This window comes from Alligator mississippiensis, chromosome 1, assembly GCF_030867095.1.
Source record: "Alligator mississippiensis isolate rAllMis1 chromosome 1, rAllMis1, whole genome shotgun sequence".
Taxonomy (NCBI): domain Eukaryota; kingdom Metazoa; phylum Chordata; order Crocodylia; family Alligatoridae; genus Alligator; species Alligator mississippiensis.
The window spans coordinates 153,816,028-153,834,592 of NC_081824.1; the positions used below are offsets into that span (position 1 = coordinate 153,816,028).

General features: G+C 46.4%; 1 protein-coding gene across 2 annotated transcripts in view; it reads left to right on the top strand.

Annotated features, from left to right (window-relative positions):
• Positions 1-12,212, top strand: part of EDARADD (EDAR associated via death domain) — a 34,826-nt gene extending 22,614 nt beyond the window's left edge. For both annotated transcript variants that reach the window (XM_059715638.1, XM_059715639.1), the window contains exons 5-6: positions 4,270-4,315; positions 9,338-12,212. In XM_059715638.1, coding sequence (XP_059571621.1) covers positions 4,270-4,315; positions 9,338-9,714 — 423 coding nt within the window. In that variant the 3' untranslated portion in view covers positions 9,715-12,212. The remainder of the gene's footprint in view (positions 1-4,269; positions 4,316-9,337) is intronic.
• Positions 12,213-18,565: the final 6,353 nt, after the last annotated feature.

Sequence of the window (18,565 nt, forward strand, 5' to 3'; positions counted from 1 at the left end):
AGTAGGAATTTCTTACTCCAGATCTTGTCACAGCTGCTTTCCCTAGGAACAGATATACTGGATGGCATTGTAGAGGCCACTTTAGATCAGGGTTGTCCCACTTCTGAGTGTTGGGGCTGCAGGACCCCAGGTACACACAGTGCGGGCCACATGCCACACCATGTGAGTCAACCCCTCACCCTTATATTGTGAGCCCCCACACAACACAGGCCCTTGCCACATCATGTGCGAGGTGGGGATGGGCAGTGGAAGCTGGAAAAAGAAGAGAGAGCCTGGGGACTCTAGTGACAGCAGCAAAAAAGAAAAACGAGGAGCAGTGCCTGGACTAAGAGCCCAGGAGCTGCAGCTTAACCCTTCAGGGACTGCATGTAGGCCACAGACTGGCAGTTCAACAGAGCTGTCCTTGATAACAGAGAGAGTCTGTCGTCATTCCTATCATGAAGAGGAAAGGGGCTGTTGTCAAATTATGCCTCTGCTATTATACTGAAACTCTGCTTATATTTAAGGGGGGGTTGTAATAGTGCTTCATTATACTTGTGTTTTGATATATTTAGATTTGTAGAGCCCTTGTGGGGCCCAGTGGCAGAGTGGTTAAGGTATTTTGCTGTGTATACCAGGCTGCAGTTTGAACTTTGCTCTGGACTTAAGCTCTTGGTTGCAAATGGGTAGCTGGTTATTTGGGCTGAAGGATCAAAGATAGATGGAGGTGATACTTGCCAAACTGCATGCTTGATTGCCATTGGCTGCAGGATCTTTACCCAACCTGCCGGGCCATACAGGCATAGGCAGACTTTTGACCTTTTTTGGACTAAAATGCCATCTTGCCTGGAGAGTGCATTTGTTTCTAGCTGCCTTCTGCACGAGTACAGGACACATTTATAGTCTTGTTTGGCTAATTAACAATATTCTTTAGACCAGTGGGCAAAATACAGCATCTGGCCTGTGGAGGAGCTTTGTTTGGCCTGTGGTGGGTCCCTCGGTCTCTATTATCCCAGGCACTGTCTGACTGTGGCGTTTCCTGCCATTTCCTAGGCACACAGCAGGGCTGGGGCAGTTCTGCAGCTGAACTGCCTTTCTAGCCGCTGGCCCCAACCCCATGGTACTGGTATGGTGGACCTGTGCCACAGCCCTGACCCGGCCCACCCCGAGCCTGCTCCAGGCTCATCTGCTCATGCTGAATAGTGGCAGCAGCAGTGCCGGCCAGGCAGAAACTGTTGCTCAGTGTTGGGGAAGAGTGGCCTCTCCCCCTCGCCACTGCCCGGTGCTTCCTGCTACAGCTGCCCGGAGCCCACTCCTGGGCTGCTCTGCAGCTCCGCCACCATCACCGCCACCTCTGCGCTGCCCTGCACAGAGGAGCCACAGGGCAGCCCAGCACAGGCTCCAAGCAGCTGTAGCAGGAAGCACTGGGCAGCGGCAAGCGGGAGGGGCCACTTTTCCCTCCATGCTGAGCAACAGTTTCTGCCTGGCCAGTGCTGCTGCTGCTGCTGCTGTTTCACCATAACAAATCATAAGACAAAAAGAACTGATTTGAGTTTTTTTGTTAAATATATGAATTATTTTAAATTTAACTTCAAGTAGGCATAAATCAAGGGAAAGACATTCATTTCTTAGATCCTTTCAGAGTTGCCCATGAACCCAAGGGCTGCGTGCCCACATGCCGGCATGCGTGGCTTGTGGCGCCACAAAACCTCTTTGTGCTGGCACAAAACCTCATACATAGAATGTTAAAACATACCATGCACTGCAGATTTGCAGCACGGGAACAAAATTTGCTACCAGGATTTCCTGGTAGCAAAAAAAGCCCCAGAAAAAACCCCACGCATGGTGCATGCTATAGTAACATGCGCCAGAACAAACGGTGGCTTGGTCTTCCAGGGAGATGCTCTGGCTGCCAGCCAGAGTGTCTCCTCTCCTCCATTTGTGCCCCAGCTGCTCCAGCACACTGGGAGCCAGGAGGAGCTGGGCACAGACAGTTTGCCCAAAGTGGGACACACGGCCCCACAACAAAACACACATGTAGGGGCATGTGCTATGGCACAAAGTAGTGCCATGAATTTGTGCTGCTACTATTTGCGCTGCTGCAGGTGCATACCCCTGCTCATCTGGACATGGCCAAAGAGTTTTCGTGACAAGCTTTTCTTCCTCCTTCCAAATTCCCGTTTGGAAATTTTTTCCATAGGGCTCCAAAATGCCTCCTTTCTTTCAAGAACTATCAGAGAAAATGGAGATAGGCTTCTGTGTGAATGATAGCTGATATATCTATACATAGGATTTATTGAACTTGGATACCTACATGGCAGTTTTGAGTGAAAAGCTCCTGAATAACAAACTTACATTCTACCTATATCAAACTGAAAAGAAACTGGTAGGAAGGGGAAACATTTAAAAAATAGTCCTTTCCTTTTTGTCTTACTGTCATGAGGGTTCACCCGTTGTTGGATTTCATTTAGGCATGTACCATATTCTGTGATGTTTTTGCTTTTTGGATAATTGTCCACAAGGTAATGGAAGGAAATGGCTAAATGTATTTGCTTTTGTGATCAGGGCCACTTAAGCATTTAGTGGGAGGACAGTGAAAACTACGTACAAATGTGTGGGAAATTTCTGATTGGATCTCTATATATAAAGGGCTCAGTCCAGCTGTCTGTGTATCTGTCTGTCCGTAATGCTCTTTAAGGGTGCTGGGAGCCCAGCGTGGTGGGGAGGGCAGAGTGGGTGGCCAGCTGAGGAAAAATGGTAGCCAGGCTCATGGCTTCTGTGAGGCTACTGTGAGAAGACAATTAGATGCACAACACCATCAAGAAAGTAGCTTCACAGTAGCCGGGAGCCCGGATCCCACTCTTCCTCAGCTGACCCCTCCCTCCATGCTCCTTCGTCATGCTCTGATTGGCTGTTTGTCTGCCAGAGTGCAAATAAAGCATTACAGACAGACAGACTTAAGCTTTTAGAATGTTAGAATTGTAGATGTCATTTACCTTGATATAACTGGATTAGACTGTGCGTAGGGATTTGAGTGTGTGCATGTGAGTGCTTATCATATCTATTCAACCTAACCATATACTGTTTATAATAGATTTACTAATATGGGAAGTGCTGGTAGGTCTAGGGTATTGTGTTACAATGCATTATATAATCTACATAGCTTACTTGTATTTGCAGGGATGGCCTGCAAGTTGCTGTCTGTGATACTTTTGGATGAATGATGCTATACCAAAGTCAACTGTGTTTTATTGTACTTATCTAATGGACTTCCCACCCTCCCATACTTTGATCTTTAAATCTGCAATAAAGATATTCCACCTGGCTTTACATTCGCCCAAGAAGGGTAGGACAAACCAGGGTCAATTTCTCACTTCCTCGTTTTCAGTTTGTCCCAGCCCAAGAATCAAGGCACTGTCCTTGATGGAGGTTCAGCTCTTGTCTAGAACTGTTTCCCAGATATAAAAAAGGCCTTTAAAAAGTGCTCCTCAGAGTCAAGGGAACAGTCCCTTTTTGTGGTATTAGCAGCCCAGTTTATGGCAGATAACGCAAGCTGAAGGTATAGGCCAGGCTTTCCTCAGAAAGTAGTGAGGGAACCTTCAGAAGTCAAGCAGCTGGAATTGTTGAACAGCTGTTGGCATCTTATTAAAAAAATAAAGGAACTAGAAAGTTCTTGTTCATGTTTTATGCTGAATGTGAATGACTCCTATTGCAATTCTACAATAATTTGTCATGACTATGCCTCATGAGGGCACCTTGTACCTTGTTACGGCTTACCATTTTCAGACATTGAGTCCTGCAGTCAATCCTGAATGAAAATCAGTAAAACTGCATTAAAAAACCTAAACAAACCACAGTACTACAAAGATGGGTGTGGGGAGAGAGAGGACACACTATTCCAGAGTTACGATGGAGTATGATATGGCATTACAGTAAGAATAATTTGCCATTCACAGATGGATTGATATTAAATAACTGCTGAGAACAAAAACGATTTGCTGGTGCAAAAAAGACTAATGGTCTTTGCTGGTTAAAACACTTGCTTTTCTATTACATGGTGGGTCATAATGTAAAGATGTTGCATAAAAAGGCTGCAATTCATCAACTTTTGTGTCTCCTTTTTGAGAGATAAAATTGATATGTTTCCTTTTTCCCTTCCCTATCTGACCTTTTCAGATAATTCAAATTTTTTTCTAAACAGACTTTCACCCAGTAACAGATTAGGTTAGGAAAATTATTTTAGATTATTTGGATACATTATTTTAATCCATGGATTCTTTCTGCTTGTAGCCAGAAGAGGATGACAGTCAAAACCATACTGGACAATCACTTTCAGGTAACCTCTTAGATTTATTGATTCATGTACTTAGTTATTTTTAGAGTTTCTTCAGTTAAATTCTTGTTAGTCTGATGTTTAGCATTACCAAGAAATGTTTGGGATTCAAAATATATGAGGCCTACCCAATTTTATTGGGTTTGTATATTTTATTCATATCCATCTGAGCTACTTATAAGCCTATAGAGGCAGTTTTCCATATTGTGACAACTTTTATGTTTAGCTCTTCAAATGGCAATCCCTGGCAAATGAGAGAGAGCATTTTACTACCTGACTTCAGAGACTGATTCTTTGAGCTTCTTCAAGCTCTGTATCTAAATGCAGTCCTATTTATTTTTCTCATAAAGTGAGTATTTTTCTATATATTTTCTTCAGTAATTTGAAATTACTTGAATATAAGATGAGGTTCCCCCTCACTTCTCCAATTAGCGTGGGAGGAAAAATCCCTCATTTTACATTTGTATACAAGAAAAAAATCTCACTAAATACATCATCCGTCATTAAGCTGCTACCAAAAGCAGCATGTGCTGAGTAATGGAAACCAACTACAAAGTTGATTAAATGTAGCCAACACTGAGCATGACTATAAAAGAAATGGTCCATCTTGGGCAAACATGCTGATGGAAACCTTATTTTTCATGGAGGGGATATCCTACATGCAAGTCCCAGGCCTGGAAGCTTTGGAGTTCAGATGCCCCCTAATCTTACTTGCTCCTAGCCAAAAGGCTGAGGAGAGGTAAGGGAAAAGTGTGTAAATAACGCCCTCATTGTGATTAGTGAAACCCATCAGAATAAGATATGTGGTAGTGCCCATTGCATGTCATCCCCCTCAATGTTTACTCTTGTTCAGGTCATGGTGAGCCACTACATTGCATACATTTTTATTTCCTCTTCACTCCCACAGAAGAGCTTAGCCTTTCTTTCCTATTTCCAGTGATTCCTGTTTCTTCACCAGCCTTAAATGCCTGGCAGACATCACCAAATGGGGCCCCAAACAGTACACCCAGAATCCCTCTGTTGCTTCCCTCTGTGACGGGAGCAAGCTTAGGGCCAAGTCTCAATTCTGCCCACCCACCTCTCTACATAGGGCAATCTGCCCACTCTCCCTGCCACAACTTTGCTATTACAACAACCTGGTGGTAAATGTGGGAAGCTGCCCACTACATGCCCCAATGCCAGGGGGCATTATCCATGGCTCCATACCGCCCCTACACCATGGCCTATGCCTTGCAAATGGCATCGAGTATGACACTATGCTCCCAGCCTAAAAATGGGCCAACCTAGTCCTTCGTCAGGTCTCATTCACTCACACACTCATACAGCCCCCCTTTCACTGGGGCCTCTTGCACTTCACCCTCTCACAGGATCTCTTGTTTGCCGCACAATGCTGTGCCCCCTGCACTCTGTCCTGCATGAGCGGCCCCATAGGCCATCAGGCTTATCCGTGTCATGCCTCGGCTGGCAACATGAAGTCTTTTGGGCCTCTCCCACAACCCTCACCTGGGTAGTGGCCAGCCAATTCATTGGACAGAGGGCTAACTCCACCCTAGCCCCTCACTGGGCTTCTCACACAGAACAACTTCATCTTACGGGGGTTGGCCCATGTGCTGCCCTTCTGGCTGTCCCACAGCCCTACTCAGCACACCCCCTGGGGCTGCCCTTCAGACCGACCCTCAGCTGTACTCAACCCCTGTCAGTGCCTTCGTTACTGCCCTCTCTCTAGGGGTCCATGACTGTCCCCTCTCTGGGACTACACAGCTATTCCCTCCCTGGGGCCTCTGAGGTCTTTCACCGCTGCGGGTTCAGGTGGTCGCAGCTGTGCCTGGCCCTACTCCTTTCCTGGGGTCTTACACCCCCTGGGGCTCAGGTGGCCGTAGCCGTGCCTCTCCCCCTTACCCATAGTGTTGTGCAGCTAAGGTTATTAAGGTGTCCCGACCCTCCTTTCACTGGGGTGGTAACTGGCCTGGCATTTCTTGGGGGCTGTCCTGCCATGAACAGCCCCACCAGGCCACCCATCCCTGGCAGGGTTCAGTTTCATGTCATGCCCCAGACCAGGAGACTCCGAGCCATCCCCCTAGCTCCTGCCCTTAGTGTCAGGCACCAAAGGTGTGCACTGCCACAACCTCTTTTAGCCTGGCACATACGATTATTAGCGTGGCCCTGCCCTCCATGAGATAGAACCAAGCCAGGTTGCCCTGTGCCTTATTTGCATATAAATGTTTGGAGGATACCAAGACTCGTGACTCACGACAAGCATACAGGCAACCCCCACTTAGCACTCTTAATTGGTTCTGGAAAAACTGAGCACTAAGCGAAGCCGCGTTAAGTGAAACCCATTTTCCCATAGGGTTTAATGTAAATCAATATAATTGGTTTCTGTGCTCCTGCTGGCCCTGGCCCTGCTGCTCTCTGCAAGGCACTGCACAGGCTCCAGGGAAGGCGTCGGCTCCTCCCAGCCTCATTGTTCCGTGGCTGCGACGGCCCCTGCCGGCCCGCACCCACTGGCCACCACCACACCTGTGTGCACGCCCCCCGCTGTCCCTTCTCACCACCACCGCTGCTGCTTCCTGCTCGCTGGCCGCTCCAGCACCATTTGCTAGAGCAGATCCTGGGCTCCTGCCACCCCACCCTGGGCCAGTGGGCCCAGGGTCTATGCTTACGCTGCCCAGCCCCCTACTTGCCCCTTCTTGCCATCACTTCCCCCGGAGTGGACCCTGGGCTCCTGCCACCCCACCCTGGGCCCCACCAGCTGCCACTCACTGCTTCATTCAATGCTGCTACCACCGCTGCTGCTGCTACTGTTTCTCCCTACCTCCTGGCTGAGCATTATAATGAAACCGCTGAGCACTAAGTGAAACCAGGTAGGTATTTTTAATGAATGCTATAGCGAAACCACAGTAAGCAGAACCTCGTTAAGTGGGGTTTGCCTGTACCTTATTCCAGTCATGAGTGGGGACAGGGCCTACTTATGGATCGTGGATTGTTTTTGGGGGCGTATCTCAAGTACAGACACAAGTCCACAGTGGTGGGTTGTGGTATCACCCTGGCTTGAAACACTGTTGACTCTGGTGGGGCCCAGCCTTATGAAGTATGTGGTAAATCAGAAGCCTTTTGGCTTTGAACTAGTATCAGGCAGGGTTTGTACTATATATAAGTAGGTACAAAAATGCTGCTGTGTTAATAGAGTACCTGTGCTAAAACTTGCAGCAGTTTCAAAAAAGGTAAAATGCATCAGTTCTGGATGAACTAAGTCTACTGATAGCTGTGATCATTTTCCTGTATGCAAATGACTACAGGTATGTTTATTTCAAGGTCTCTGTTTTCAAATTTGCGCCTCAGTTCCATTTCCTCAGGGAGATAAGAGAGTAAGGAGGAGGGGAATGGACTGAAGGAAGACAAGCCTGGAGAGGCAGGACAAGGGGACTACTTGACCCCCCAGATTTATTTTTTGTGCTGTAGCAGTGGGAGGGGGACAAATTGAAGGCAGTCCTCCAATAATTTGATTTTATAAATGGAAAATTATAACAAAATGATAAATTTCCTGTATGTATAATCTAATATATGGGGGGTCATCTTATATTTGAGCAAATACAGTACATTTGAAATAAATTCCCTACATGGAACACAAAATATTTCACTTTGAAATTGGGTAACACAGTAAACATTTGCATGGGGTGTATGTCCATTAGCAGAGATAATCTACTGAAATAAGACTGTCCTAAAATTTTCCTAAGTCTGCCACATTATAAAGGCAGCAGTTTGGAAATGCTAACCTGGCAGATGTCTATCTGCCAGCCTCATCCTGACATTCATCTACAGGAAATGATAAAAAAGTCTCTTGTATGCACAGCCCAACAGGGCTAAGGAGAAAGCACAGTAGTTTTCTTTTTGGAAACTACCAGGCTTTCTGAAAAGGAGACAGACCAACCCACACACTGGGGTTTACATTAAATGAGTTTGAATTGTTTTCAAAATTACTGCTCTTTGGAAAACAAGAAGATTCCTGGTATTTTATAACTATTTCAATAGGAGAAGACATTCTAAATCCTCATTATTATTTCAGAACTAATTCTAAGCAACATACCATATTTACTCAAATCTAAGATGGCCCTGAATTTAAGATGACCTTCTAATAATTAGATTCTATACACAGAAAATGTATAAATTTGTTATAATTTTCCATGTATAAAAACTGATTATTGGAGGGTTGTTTTTAATTCATCACCCCCACCTCTGCAGGGGGGCAGGTAGTATAGAGAGGTCAAGCAGCTTACCCTGTGCTTGTGCTTGCCCCCCTGCCTGCTCTTCCTGCAAGCTCCAGCCCTCCTTCCCCACCCTCCTGGCTCTTCCCCCTGCCCCTTGTCCCCAGCCTCTGCCTGCCTTTCCCCTCCAGCCTTTGCTCCTCTCTCCCTTTTCCCTCTCCTCCCTTTTCTGCTCTCCTCTGCCCCCTCTGTTATCTTTGCTCTGTGCCGGCAGGCTCCTTCCACGCTGTAGCCTGGGGCACTGAGCATGGCACACAGCCCCAGTCCAATCCAGCCCCCATAGCAGTACTGTGGGCTGTGGAGCAAGAGTAGGCAGGGAAGGGGGGGGGGATATGTGGGGATGCAGAAGTGGCAGAAGAAGAAAGGGAAGCAGGCACCTGTATGCAAATTACTACAGGTATGTTTATTTCAAGGTCTGTATTTTCAAATTTGCTCCTCAGTTCCATTTCCTCAGGAAGATCAGAGAGTAAGGAGGAGGGGAAAGGACTGTAGGACCCCTCAGGTAGGGTCTGGAGTCTGAGCCATTGCAACCACCTGCCCCCTCCACCCCTTTGAACTCTATTTCAAGATGAGGGCCTTTCTCCTCAGTGGTAAATGGGGAGGGGGGGGCAGAGGGATGGGGACGACACCTCATCTTAGAATTGAGAAAATACGGTAATATTTTCAGCACTGTGCATTAAATGTCACCCCTGCAAAATGAAAGTATTTACATCCATGTCAAGAAATAGAACTGATTTTGACTTCTTGATTATGACTGCAGAGCTGAAGAAATCCTGCAAAGAAAATGGCACCTGCTCCTTATGTTTGTTCCGTGCTCCAACAATCAGTGACTTGCTTAATGATGAGGACTTATTGTACAAAATGAGAATAAAATTGGATCCATGTCACCCAACAGTGAAAAACTGGAGAAATATGGCAAGCAAATGGGGGATGACCTATGATGAATTGTGTTTCCTGGAACAGAAGCACCAGAGTCCTACCTTGGAGTTTTTGCTACGGAATAGTGACAGAACTGTAGAGCAATTGATAGATCTGTGTAAATTTTATCAAAGAAATGATGTTGTAAAAGTGCTGCTGGAATGGGTTGAGAACGAATGGCCAAAAAGGAGGAGTAGAACATATCAGAATGACCTCTAGGTCAAAGAAAAATTGATATCTTATATTGGTTTCGTTTTTGGACATTGAGACCTAAAGCAGAGAAAAATTAACTTGATTAGTCACCATAACTGAATTGAAAGCTTTCCTGTCAAGGACATCTGTACCAATTCCTTATATAGCACATAAAGCTTGCATTCTGTGTACATGTATCCATAGCCCTTATGGTTGCAAAGATAAACTTCCAGGTGTGAACTGAGTTATACGTAGGTATATTCCTGAATCTGCAGACATCTTCAGGCTCTTTACTTTTGCTCATAGATTTCTAAGTAGGATGACAGCATGAGAGTAAAAGAACATTTGTCAGTTTTACCACTGTAACATGGAACCTTTGAATGAGTGACACTGATGAGAAAGATGCCAGTTGTATGCAGCTACTGTTTCAGAAAGCTGTGATCAGCAGCTAAGTTCCTTAAACTGTTGTTTCATGACCTCACTTGTGACCCTTCTTCTATTTTTGGTATCAGGTTCTACATAATACGTATCTGGTTATTTTTCAGTCCTATCAGAAAGAGTAGAAACAACTTTTAGAAGGATTTAAATTATTTTTGGTAGAGGGAACCCTTTATTTCTTTTCCAGATCAGTTGACTTTTCTATATTGAGATTAATATACTGTTTGAATGCCAAATAGAGGATTCAAACTTATTTTTTTCATTACAAAAAAAAATATTGCATGAAATGTTGCTGTATGGATCAGTACCATTAGATTTATACATTGGTTATAGAAGATGTCAGACACTTAACTTACAGAATTTCCAGGACCTGTAAGTGTTGGGAGACCCGAGCAATGAAGAAAGTGCTTTGAATTAAAAGCGAATTCCCAGTGTTTTGAAGAAAATGTTCCTTTCTAGAGATGCGTATCTCAAATGTCTCTCGTTTTGGGTGTGGGAGAATAGTTAAAGTATCAGTCAGGGTGTCCTCAGCACTGACTATGACTTTCCTGCTCAAAGGTTGTGGTTTTTCTTCAAGTTTTCTAAACAGTTCTGTGGGCTGACCCATTTCCTGTCTTACACATAAATTCACTGTTAGGCAGAGAAGCTTTACAAAATTTATGCCTCACTTCCTGGAATTTCATCAACAGGGAGAGCCAACAGATGGCTATTATAGGGTTTAAGTAGGTTTGGGACTTACCAGTTGGCCCAGGGTTGTAATTCAAGTGGGTGAAAGATGCATCGATTAGATTTTACATGCATTTTAGAAATAAACACCATAACTGAATTTGATCTTTTTCCTACAGCTCTATAGAAATGTTATATGTATATGTTATAATGTATATGTATATGTTATAACATATTTTAAAAGAAATTTGAAAATCAATGTCAACAGCAGGTTTTTATAAAGCATACATATGTTTTAATGCTACAAAATGAGATGTCTATTAATTTTTTAGTCATACTATTACGATATTTTTAGACACTGCCTTTTTTATATGAACTAAAGCAACTTGGGTAAGTACAACATGTACATAAGTGTATATACCAAAACAGTGGTGTACAGAGCACCAAGAGACAGGATGAAACTAGAATGGACTTCATGCACCATTTAGTTTCATGAATTAGGAATGACCACAAAACTTAAGTGACAAAGGTGAGTGAAGCCAAAAGTGGGGTTGTGCATTGAGTTTCTGACTTCAAGAAAATCAAAAGGGACCTCTGTTATATACTGTATATATTTTATATCGGTGGGGACGTCTAGTGAGCAGCTTGAGATAAAGACCAATATTTTCAAAGCAAAGGGCTGGTTCCATGGCTGATGTAAGATAGCATTATCACTTTGACTACAATAATGTTGAGAGCCTGACCTCTGGTTCCTATTGTTGTGTTACAAAACAAAAAATGGTCCTGAATTCTAGATGGTTTGAGTGGGGACAGTGGAAAAATTTCTGTTGAAACTTTTTTTCTTTTTGATGGAAAATGGGTTAGAGTACAGGATATGGTCTAACTAAATGTTTGAAAACATTGTTTGCCAAACAATATTTGCACAAATGCAAGACAGTTTGAATTTGAAATGCTGTTGCAATACTTCATGTTTCACCTTTTACTTTTTTGCTGATAATGTGAACTGTTTTCTTCATTGTCATCAAAAATTATTTTGTAGCTATCTTATGTTCTTGAGCCCCTTCAGCTCTCACTGAAGTCAATGCGAGCTCTAAGAGTTCATCACATTTGAAGAGCAAAGTATTTTTTGAGAGCCCAAATATAGACTGAACTTTTAGCCATCTCAGTTGGAAGACATTAGCCTTAAACATTTTATTAAACTTACGGTTGCTCATTTTTAGTATATTTGAAGTAATATGACTTGTTGAATATTTTTATTCTTGATATGGCATGAATTGGGTTAGATAAGTCAGATATTTTCGTACTTTGTATATCCATGTTTACAAGATGTTGGTCTGAATGTCTGATCTGTCTCTCATTGTTTAATATCATTGTAATGTATACTGTGTTAGTAGAAGAAATATAAATGCTAACTGTTTGTAGTTGTTTTCACTGTAGTTGTTTTCATTTCCTGCGCCAATAAAAAGGCTATTTAAAAAAAAAGAAAAGAAATGATACGTTTATAGATAAATGGTAATGATATATTCAAACACAGCAGTCTTGGGGCAGCACTAAAATATCAGCAAAGTAGAGTTATACGCAAATACTTAGATCAAATGTGTGGAGCTTATGCTACCTATGCTTGCAGCAAATATTGTCGTATTTTCATCAGCATTCATCGTCACTGAAAGAGTCTCAAGCACCATCTTTTCTTTTCTCTCATGAAAGATGAGATAATCATGATAAGGATGGAGACTTGCTGCAGACTTTCTACATGGGAACTAGTGAGGTGTGAACTATCCACAGGCTGAGCTTTTCCTGTATTAGTAACTAGTTTCTAAACCTGGTCTAGAAATTTTACAAACCTAGAAGTCTCAAATCTGATTCCATGATGTCCTTCTCCTCCCATATACCCACTGAATTTTAGGTGCTAGGTGAGCTACTGGGATCTCGTTATTTGCTCTCCTATCATTTAACTTTGGGAATGGTCAGTCCTTTTTCCAGGGGTTGGGGTGGCATGGGCACTAAGGCACATAATTGACAGCCCAGAGGTTGCAAGTTCATAGGCCATAGCAGAAGCACTCACAGCACAGCCCTGTTGCATTCCAGCAAATCTGCAAACTCTGCTAAATACCTTGACACAAGAAGAAAGGAAGCCTTTTTTCCCCAACTGTTCCCTTTATGGGGAGATAGGCCAACCCAGTCTATTCCACCTTACCTCTCACCTTCCGGAGGACAGGCACCATGACAACCATCACTCTTTTCACAGCAAGATGTAATAGCACATACAGCTCCATGGGATCTGACCTCTCTGTGGTCTCATGGAAGCATCCAGTTCTACCCCATCAGCAGCTATGGGACATGCTATAGCTGGGGTATCTTGCTGATCTCCTCCTCTCTGACCAATGTGCAGGAGTAAAAAATGTTTCAGACTACAAAGGTCTTCTCAGAGGACACCTAAAGTAAAAGATAGCAAAGTCAGTCTGGTTTTATGGGCCAGCTTGGAGGGAAATCTATCTAATCTCTAAAATACACAATGCTAGAGCTCAACCTGGATCACAATGTGAAAATAAAGAGCTGGAAACACTAAAATATATCCTCAGTGCTTTTCAACTTACTTACAAATCAAACCTAATTCAAACTATTGGCAAGGTGAGGTGCATTGATCCTGATTCTCAGGTATTTTGGCTTGCATATGTTTGCTGGCTGGTGACCAAGTCTATGGGGATTTCAGAGATCAGTAATCACACAGAACAGATATGTTTGGGCAGGAGCAAAGGAAGTTCCTGACCTTTATAGGCACGTCCAGACGAGCCCACATGTGCCTTTTCTAGTATCTCAAACTCCTTTGAGACGCTGCAAGAAGCACGTGCAGGAATGAGAAAATGTTCCCCGCACCGTAAATTTGCAGTGCGGGGGCAAAATTGGACCCCACAGAGAAAAAAAGTGGGGCAGGTCCCGGACCATGCCATGAGGCAACCAGAGGCTGGGTCCTCCACAAAGATACTCTAGCTGCCAGAGCATCTCTATGGTTGCCCCTTGCCCTGGTGCTGAAGCACGCTGTCTGTCTGTCCAGGGCAGGCAGCATGCCAGCACCAGGGAGCTGGACCCTGGCTCCAGTGCCGGTAAGTAGGGCTTGGGGAGGGCTGGAGGAAGGGGGAGGGGACCATGGGGGGGACCCCCTCAAGTCCCACCCGCTCCCCCAGCCTCCCCAATTCCTGCCCCACTGGCCCCACCCCCTGCCTGCCCCCTGAGCCCCCCCGATCCCTCCCCTGCCTGGCCCCATCCCCTGCCTGCCCCCTGAGCCCCTTCAATCCCGGCCCCACCTGGCCCCATCCCCTGTCTGCCCCCTGAGCTCCCTTGATCCCTGCCCCCACCCCCCTAGCATCCCTGGAAATAAAAAACAAACCCCCAAACCAGGGTACTCAAGGAGCTGGTGAGCATCATAGCCCAGCCTCTAGCACGGATCTTTGAAAACTCTTGGCACTCTGGTGTAGTGCCCGAAGACTGGAAGATGACCAATGTGGTGCCTATCTTCAAGAAAGGGAGGAAAGTGGATCTGGCTAACTATAGGCCCATTAGCCTGACTTCTATCCCGGGGAAGATCTTAGAAAAGTTTATTAAAAAGGCCATCCTTAATGGACTGGCCGACGCCAACATCTTAAGGGATAGCCAGCACGGGTTTGTTGCGGGTAGGTCTTGCTTGACTAATCTAATTTCCTTCTACGACCAGGTGACCTATCATCTGGACAAGGGAGAAGAGATTGATGTCATATATCTTGACTTCAAAAAAGCCTTCAATCTGGTGTCCCATGATCGCCTCTTGGAGAAACTGGCCAATTGTCGCCTTGGGTCCTCCACGATCCACTGGCTGGAAAACTGGCTCCGTGGTCGGACCCAGAGGGCAGTAATTGATGGAAGTCACTCATCGTGGTGTCCTGTGACCAGTGGGGTCCCCCAAGGCTCTGTCCCTGGACCCATACTGTTCAACATCTTTATTAATGATGTGGACACTGGAGTCAGAAGCGGACTGGCCAAGTTCGCCGATGACACCAAACTTTGGGGCAAAGCATCCACATCAGAAGATAGGCGGATGATCCAGGCTGACCTGGACAGGCTCAGCAAGTGGGTGGACAAGAATCTGATGGTGTTCAACGCCGATAAATGCAAGGTTCTCCACCTTGGGAAGAAAAACCTGCAGCATCCTTATAGGCTCGGCAGTGCTATGTTGGCTAGCACTATGGAAGAAAGAGACTTGGGGGTCATCATTGACCACAAGATGAACATGAGCCTGCAGTGCGGTGCTGCGGCTAGTAAAGCGACCAAAACGCTGGCTTGCATCCATAGATGCTTCTCAAGCAAATCCCGGGATGTCATTCTCCCCTTGTACTCGGCCTTGGTGAGGCTGCAGCTGGAGTACTGTGTCCAGTTTTGGGCTCCACAATTCAAAAAGGATGTGGAGAAGCTTGAGAGAGTCCAGAGAAGAGCCACGCGCATGATCAGAGGTCAGGGAAGCAGACCCTACGATGACAGGCTGAGAGCCTTGGGGCTCTTTAGCCTGGAGAAGCGCAGGCTCAGGGGCGATCTGATGGCTACCTACAAGTTTATCAGGGGTGACCACCAGTATCTGGGGGAACGTTTGTTCACCAGAACGCCCCAAGGGATGACGACTAGGTCAAACGGTCATAAACCACTACAAGACCGTTTCAGGCTGGACATAAGGAAGAATTTCTTTACTGTCCAAGCCCCCAAGGTCTGGAACAGCCTGCCACCGGAGGTGGTTCAAGCGCCTACATTGAACACCTTCAAGAGCAAACTGGATGCTTATCTTGCTGGGATCCTATGTCCCCAGCTGACTTCCTGCCCTTGGGCAGGGGGCTGGACTCGATCTTCCGAGGTCCCTTCCAGCCCTAATGTCTATGAAATCTATGAAACCCTGGCACTTACCAGCAGTCCAGCTGCCATTGGGGATCCCTGGCCCCCCCGCACAGTGTGGGGCAGGGTGACAGCCCTGGCAGCCCCAGCCTGGGCCCTGCTGCCCCCCACTGCCCTGTACTGTGTGAGGGGGCTCTGCCAGGAGGCCCCAGAGCCCCCACAGCCCCTGCTTCTGGGGTGAGTAGAGGATTTTTCTTTGCTTTTTTTTTTAAGTGCCAGAGGCTGTGGTGGGGGGGCAGCCACCAGGGGCTGGGGGTGCAAGTAGGGGCTGGGCGGGGCAGCCATTGGGGGGGTCTGGGGGAGTGGGGGGATGGGGCCAGGCAGGCAGCAATCCAGGGGGCTGAAAGAGCAAGCGGGGGTGGGGCACATGGACCCTGCAGGGGGGTGGTAGCCCCTGCAGGGGCCATTTGGCCCATGTGGGGGGGCTGTGGCCTCTGTTGGGGAGGCTGTGGCCCCTATGGGGGGGTGCTGTAACCCCAAGGGGGAGCCGTAGCCCCTGTGGGGGGCAGCAAAACATATATTCATGAATTCATGAAACATTTAGAATTCACTTTATTATGATGATAGAGACACTGGTAGGCTTCCAAATTGCTTCATCACAGTAGATATATCAATAAAACTTTGCCCAACTGATCATTGTCTCTCTGTCTCTCTCTATATAGTGGTCTTTTGTTTTAATTGTGGAGAAACATGAATTTTGGGTATTTTACAGAGTGACTTTGGGATTTTTTTATCGGGGATTTTTCAGTTTTCCAACAGGGAATACCAGAATTCCTGCTAGGGAGGCCAGTGGCAGGACCCAGGCAGAGGAGCCTGCTCAGAGCTGGCACCTTGGACCAAGCTAGCTGTGGCTGACCTCCTGGCCAAATGGGGCCAGGAGGACATGCTTTGACAGTTCAGAGCAGGCCACCACACTGGGAACATCTTCCGGGCAATAGCTGTCCAGATGCCTGGGCAGGGGCACACATGGCAGCAGTGCCACACAAAGGCCAGCCCTGCAGCCATAACCCACTGGCAGCTGGCCCAAAGGGGTATGACTCTACTAGCTGTGCAGCCCCCATCTGGGTCTGGCAGGTGCACAGCAGGTCACAGCCAGGAAGCAGCCCCCACTGCCAGACTGCTGCAGTCGGTAGAGGGTGCAGGAAACTTTCAGAGCTTCTTCAACACTCTGGCTGCCACAAGGGGTAGTGTCCCCGAGTACCAATTGGCTGGGCCCCAGAAGCTCCTGAGAGCGAGTAGCCCTGAACTACCTGACAGGGCAGCTTTTTATACTGCTGGGGACAGCACAGGCGCTGGCCCCGGGCTCCAGCTCCCCCAGGCTGCAGATCCAGGAGGAGCCAGGCAGGGTTATTTTGCCCCAAGTGGCACAGTTTGCCCCACACCAAAGTGCATGTCTGGGCACAGACTGAGGCAAAAAGCTGCGGCTCAAATTTGCGTTGCTTGTATTTGAGCTGCTGCAAGCGCACATGCTTGCATATGTGGACGCGCCCTATGAGGAGTTAAGAGATCATGTTACAGATTAGATGAGTCCCCTAGTTTTTGTAATTTATTCTGGGATTCCATCATTCCTCAAATAATTAAAAAAGAAAGAGTAAGTAGCTCATAATCATTCACTTAAATACAATGTTCAAGTTTTAAGTGTTTGGATCCATTCAGTTTAGTGTTTTTCAAGGCTGGTTGTGTTAAGCAATAGCAGCCTTTTGGTGGCCACTTTCACCTCTGCCACAGCCAGCTAGCTCCCAGACTTCAGAGGGAAATGGCTCCTTGAAGCTACCAGTGCTCAATGCTCATTTCTTTGTTTTGGCCAGACAATAGCACATGTGTCTTGCTTTACTTCTTGGCTTCTTCACAAAAGTGATCATTGCCAAAGGTGCCTCCCAGAGTATGTCCATGCAAAATGTCAAGCATGTAATGCCACAAAGTTTCAAGCTCACCTGTGAAAAATGGGAGCCTTAAAATTATATAAAAAAGTAATATGAGAAAGACCAAAAGCAGACATAAAACAGAGGGTCTGTTTAATCCAGTCCACTGCTGAAATACAGTCTGGAGGTGTTTTCAGATACAAATATAGGAATCAAATATATGTTTGCAACCAGTGGTGTAGTGAGCTCATTGATTCATTGGGGTGTTGGGAGGTACACCAGTGAGGGTATGCTGATCACAGAAGACTGGAAAGGTTGGGGAGAGAGGAGCACCATTCGGCTTACGGCACTCAGCCCCCACCCCCAGATGTAGTTTGGTGCTGCCATATACTATTTAGCTAGGAGGCAGCCCAGGATTTCCCTTGCCTCTGCAAAAGCTCTGAGGGGGCAGGGGAGCTTTTTTGACCTCTCCACTCACCCTTAACCTTCCCCAGGATACGCTGTTTGGTGCAGTGCTGCCTCCCCAGTGGCAGGTTTCTCTTGCTGCTGCAAAGGCAGCAGGTGGTGGTGGTGGTGGGGTGCTGTGTTATTTTGCTTGCTCTACTCTCCGCTGCCACGCAGGTGCATTCCCTGGTGCAGCACTGTGCTGCTTGGCTTCTATACTGGGCAAGGGTAGCGCAGGGCTGCCGCTGCTGCAACAAAAGCTCTGGGCAGCAGGGACCCTGGCACCCCCTTGTATTCAGCACCAAGGGCAGGTGCCCCCTTTGTCCCACCCTAGTTATACTACTGCTTGCAACTGCACAGGTCCTAGATATACAAACCCCTCTTGGTACCATATTCTGTACAAAAGAGCACGCAGAGCTACAGCAATGAATGTAGGCCTGTTTAAAGGCCTGACCCAGTTTGGGCTAGCCCTGATTTTTTGGTGGGTCAGGTGGCTGAGATAAAGTATCAGATTCAGCTGGGGAGGAGCTGAGTGATTAAAGAACTGGAAGAAG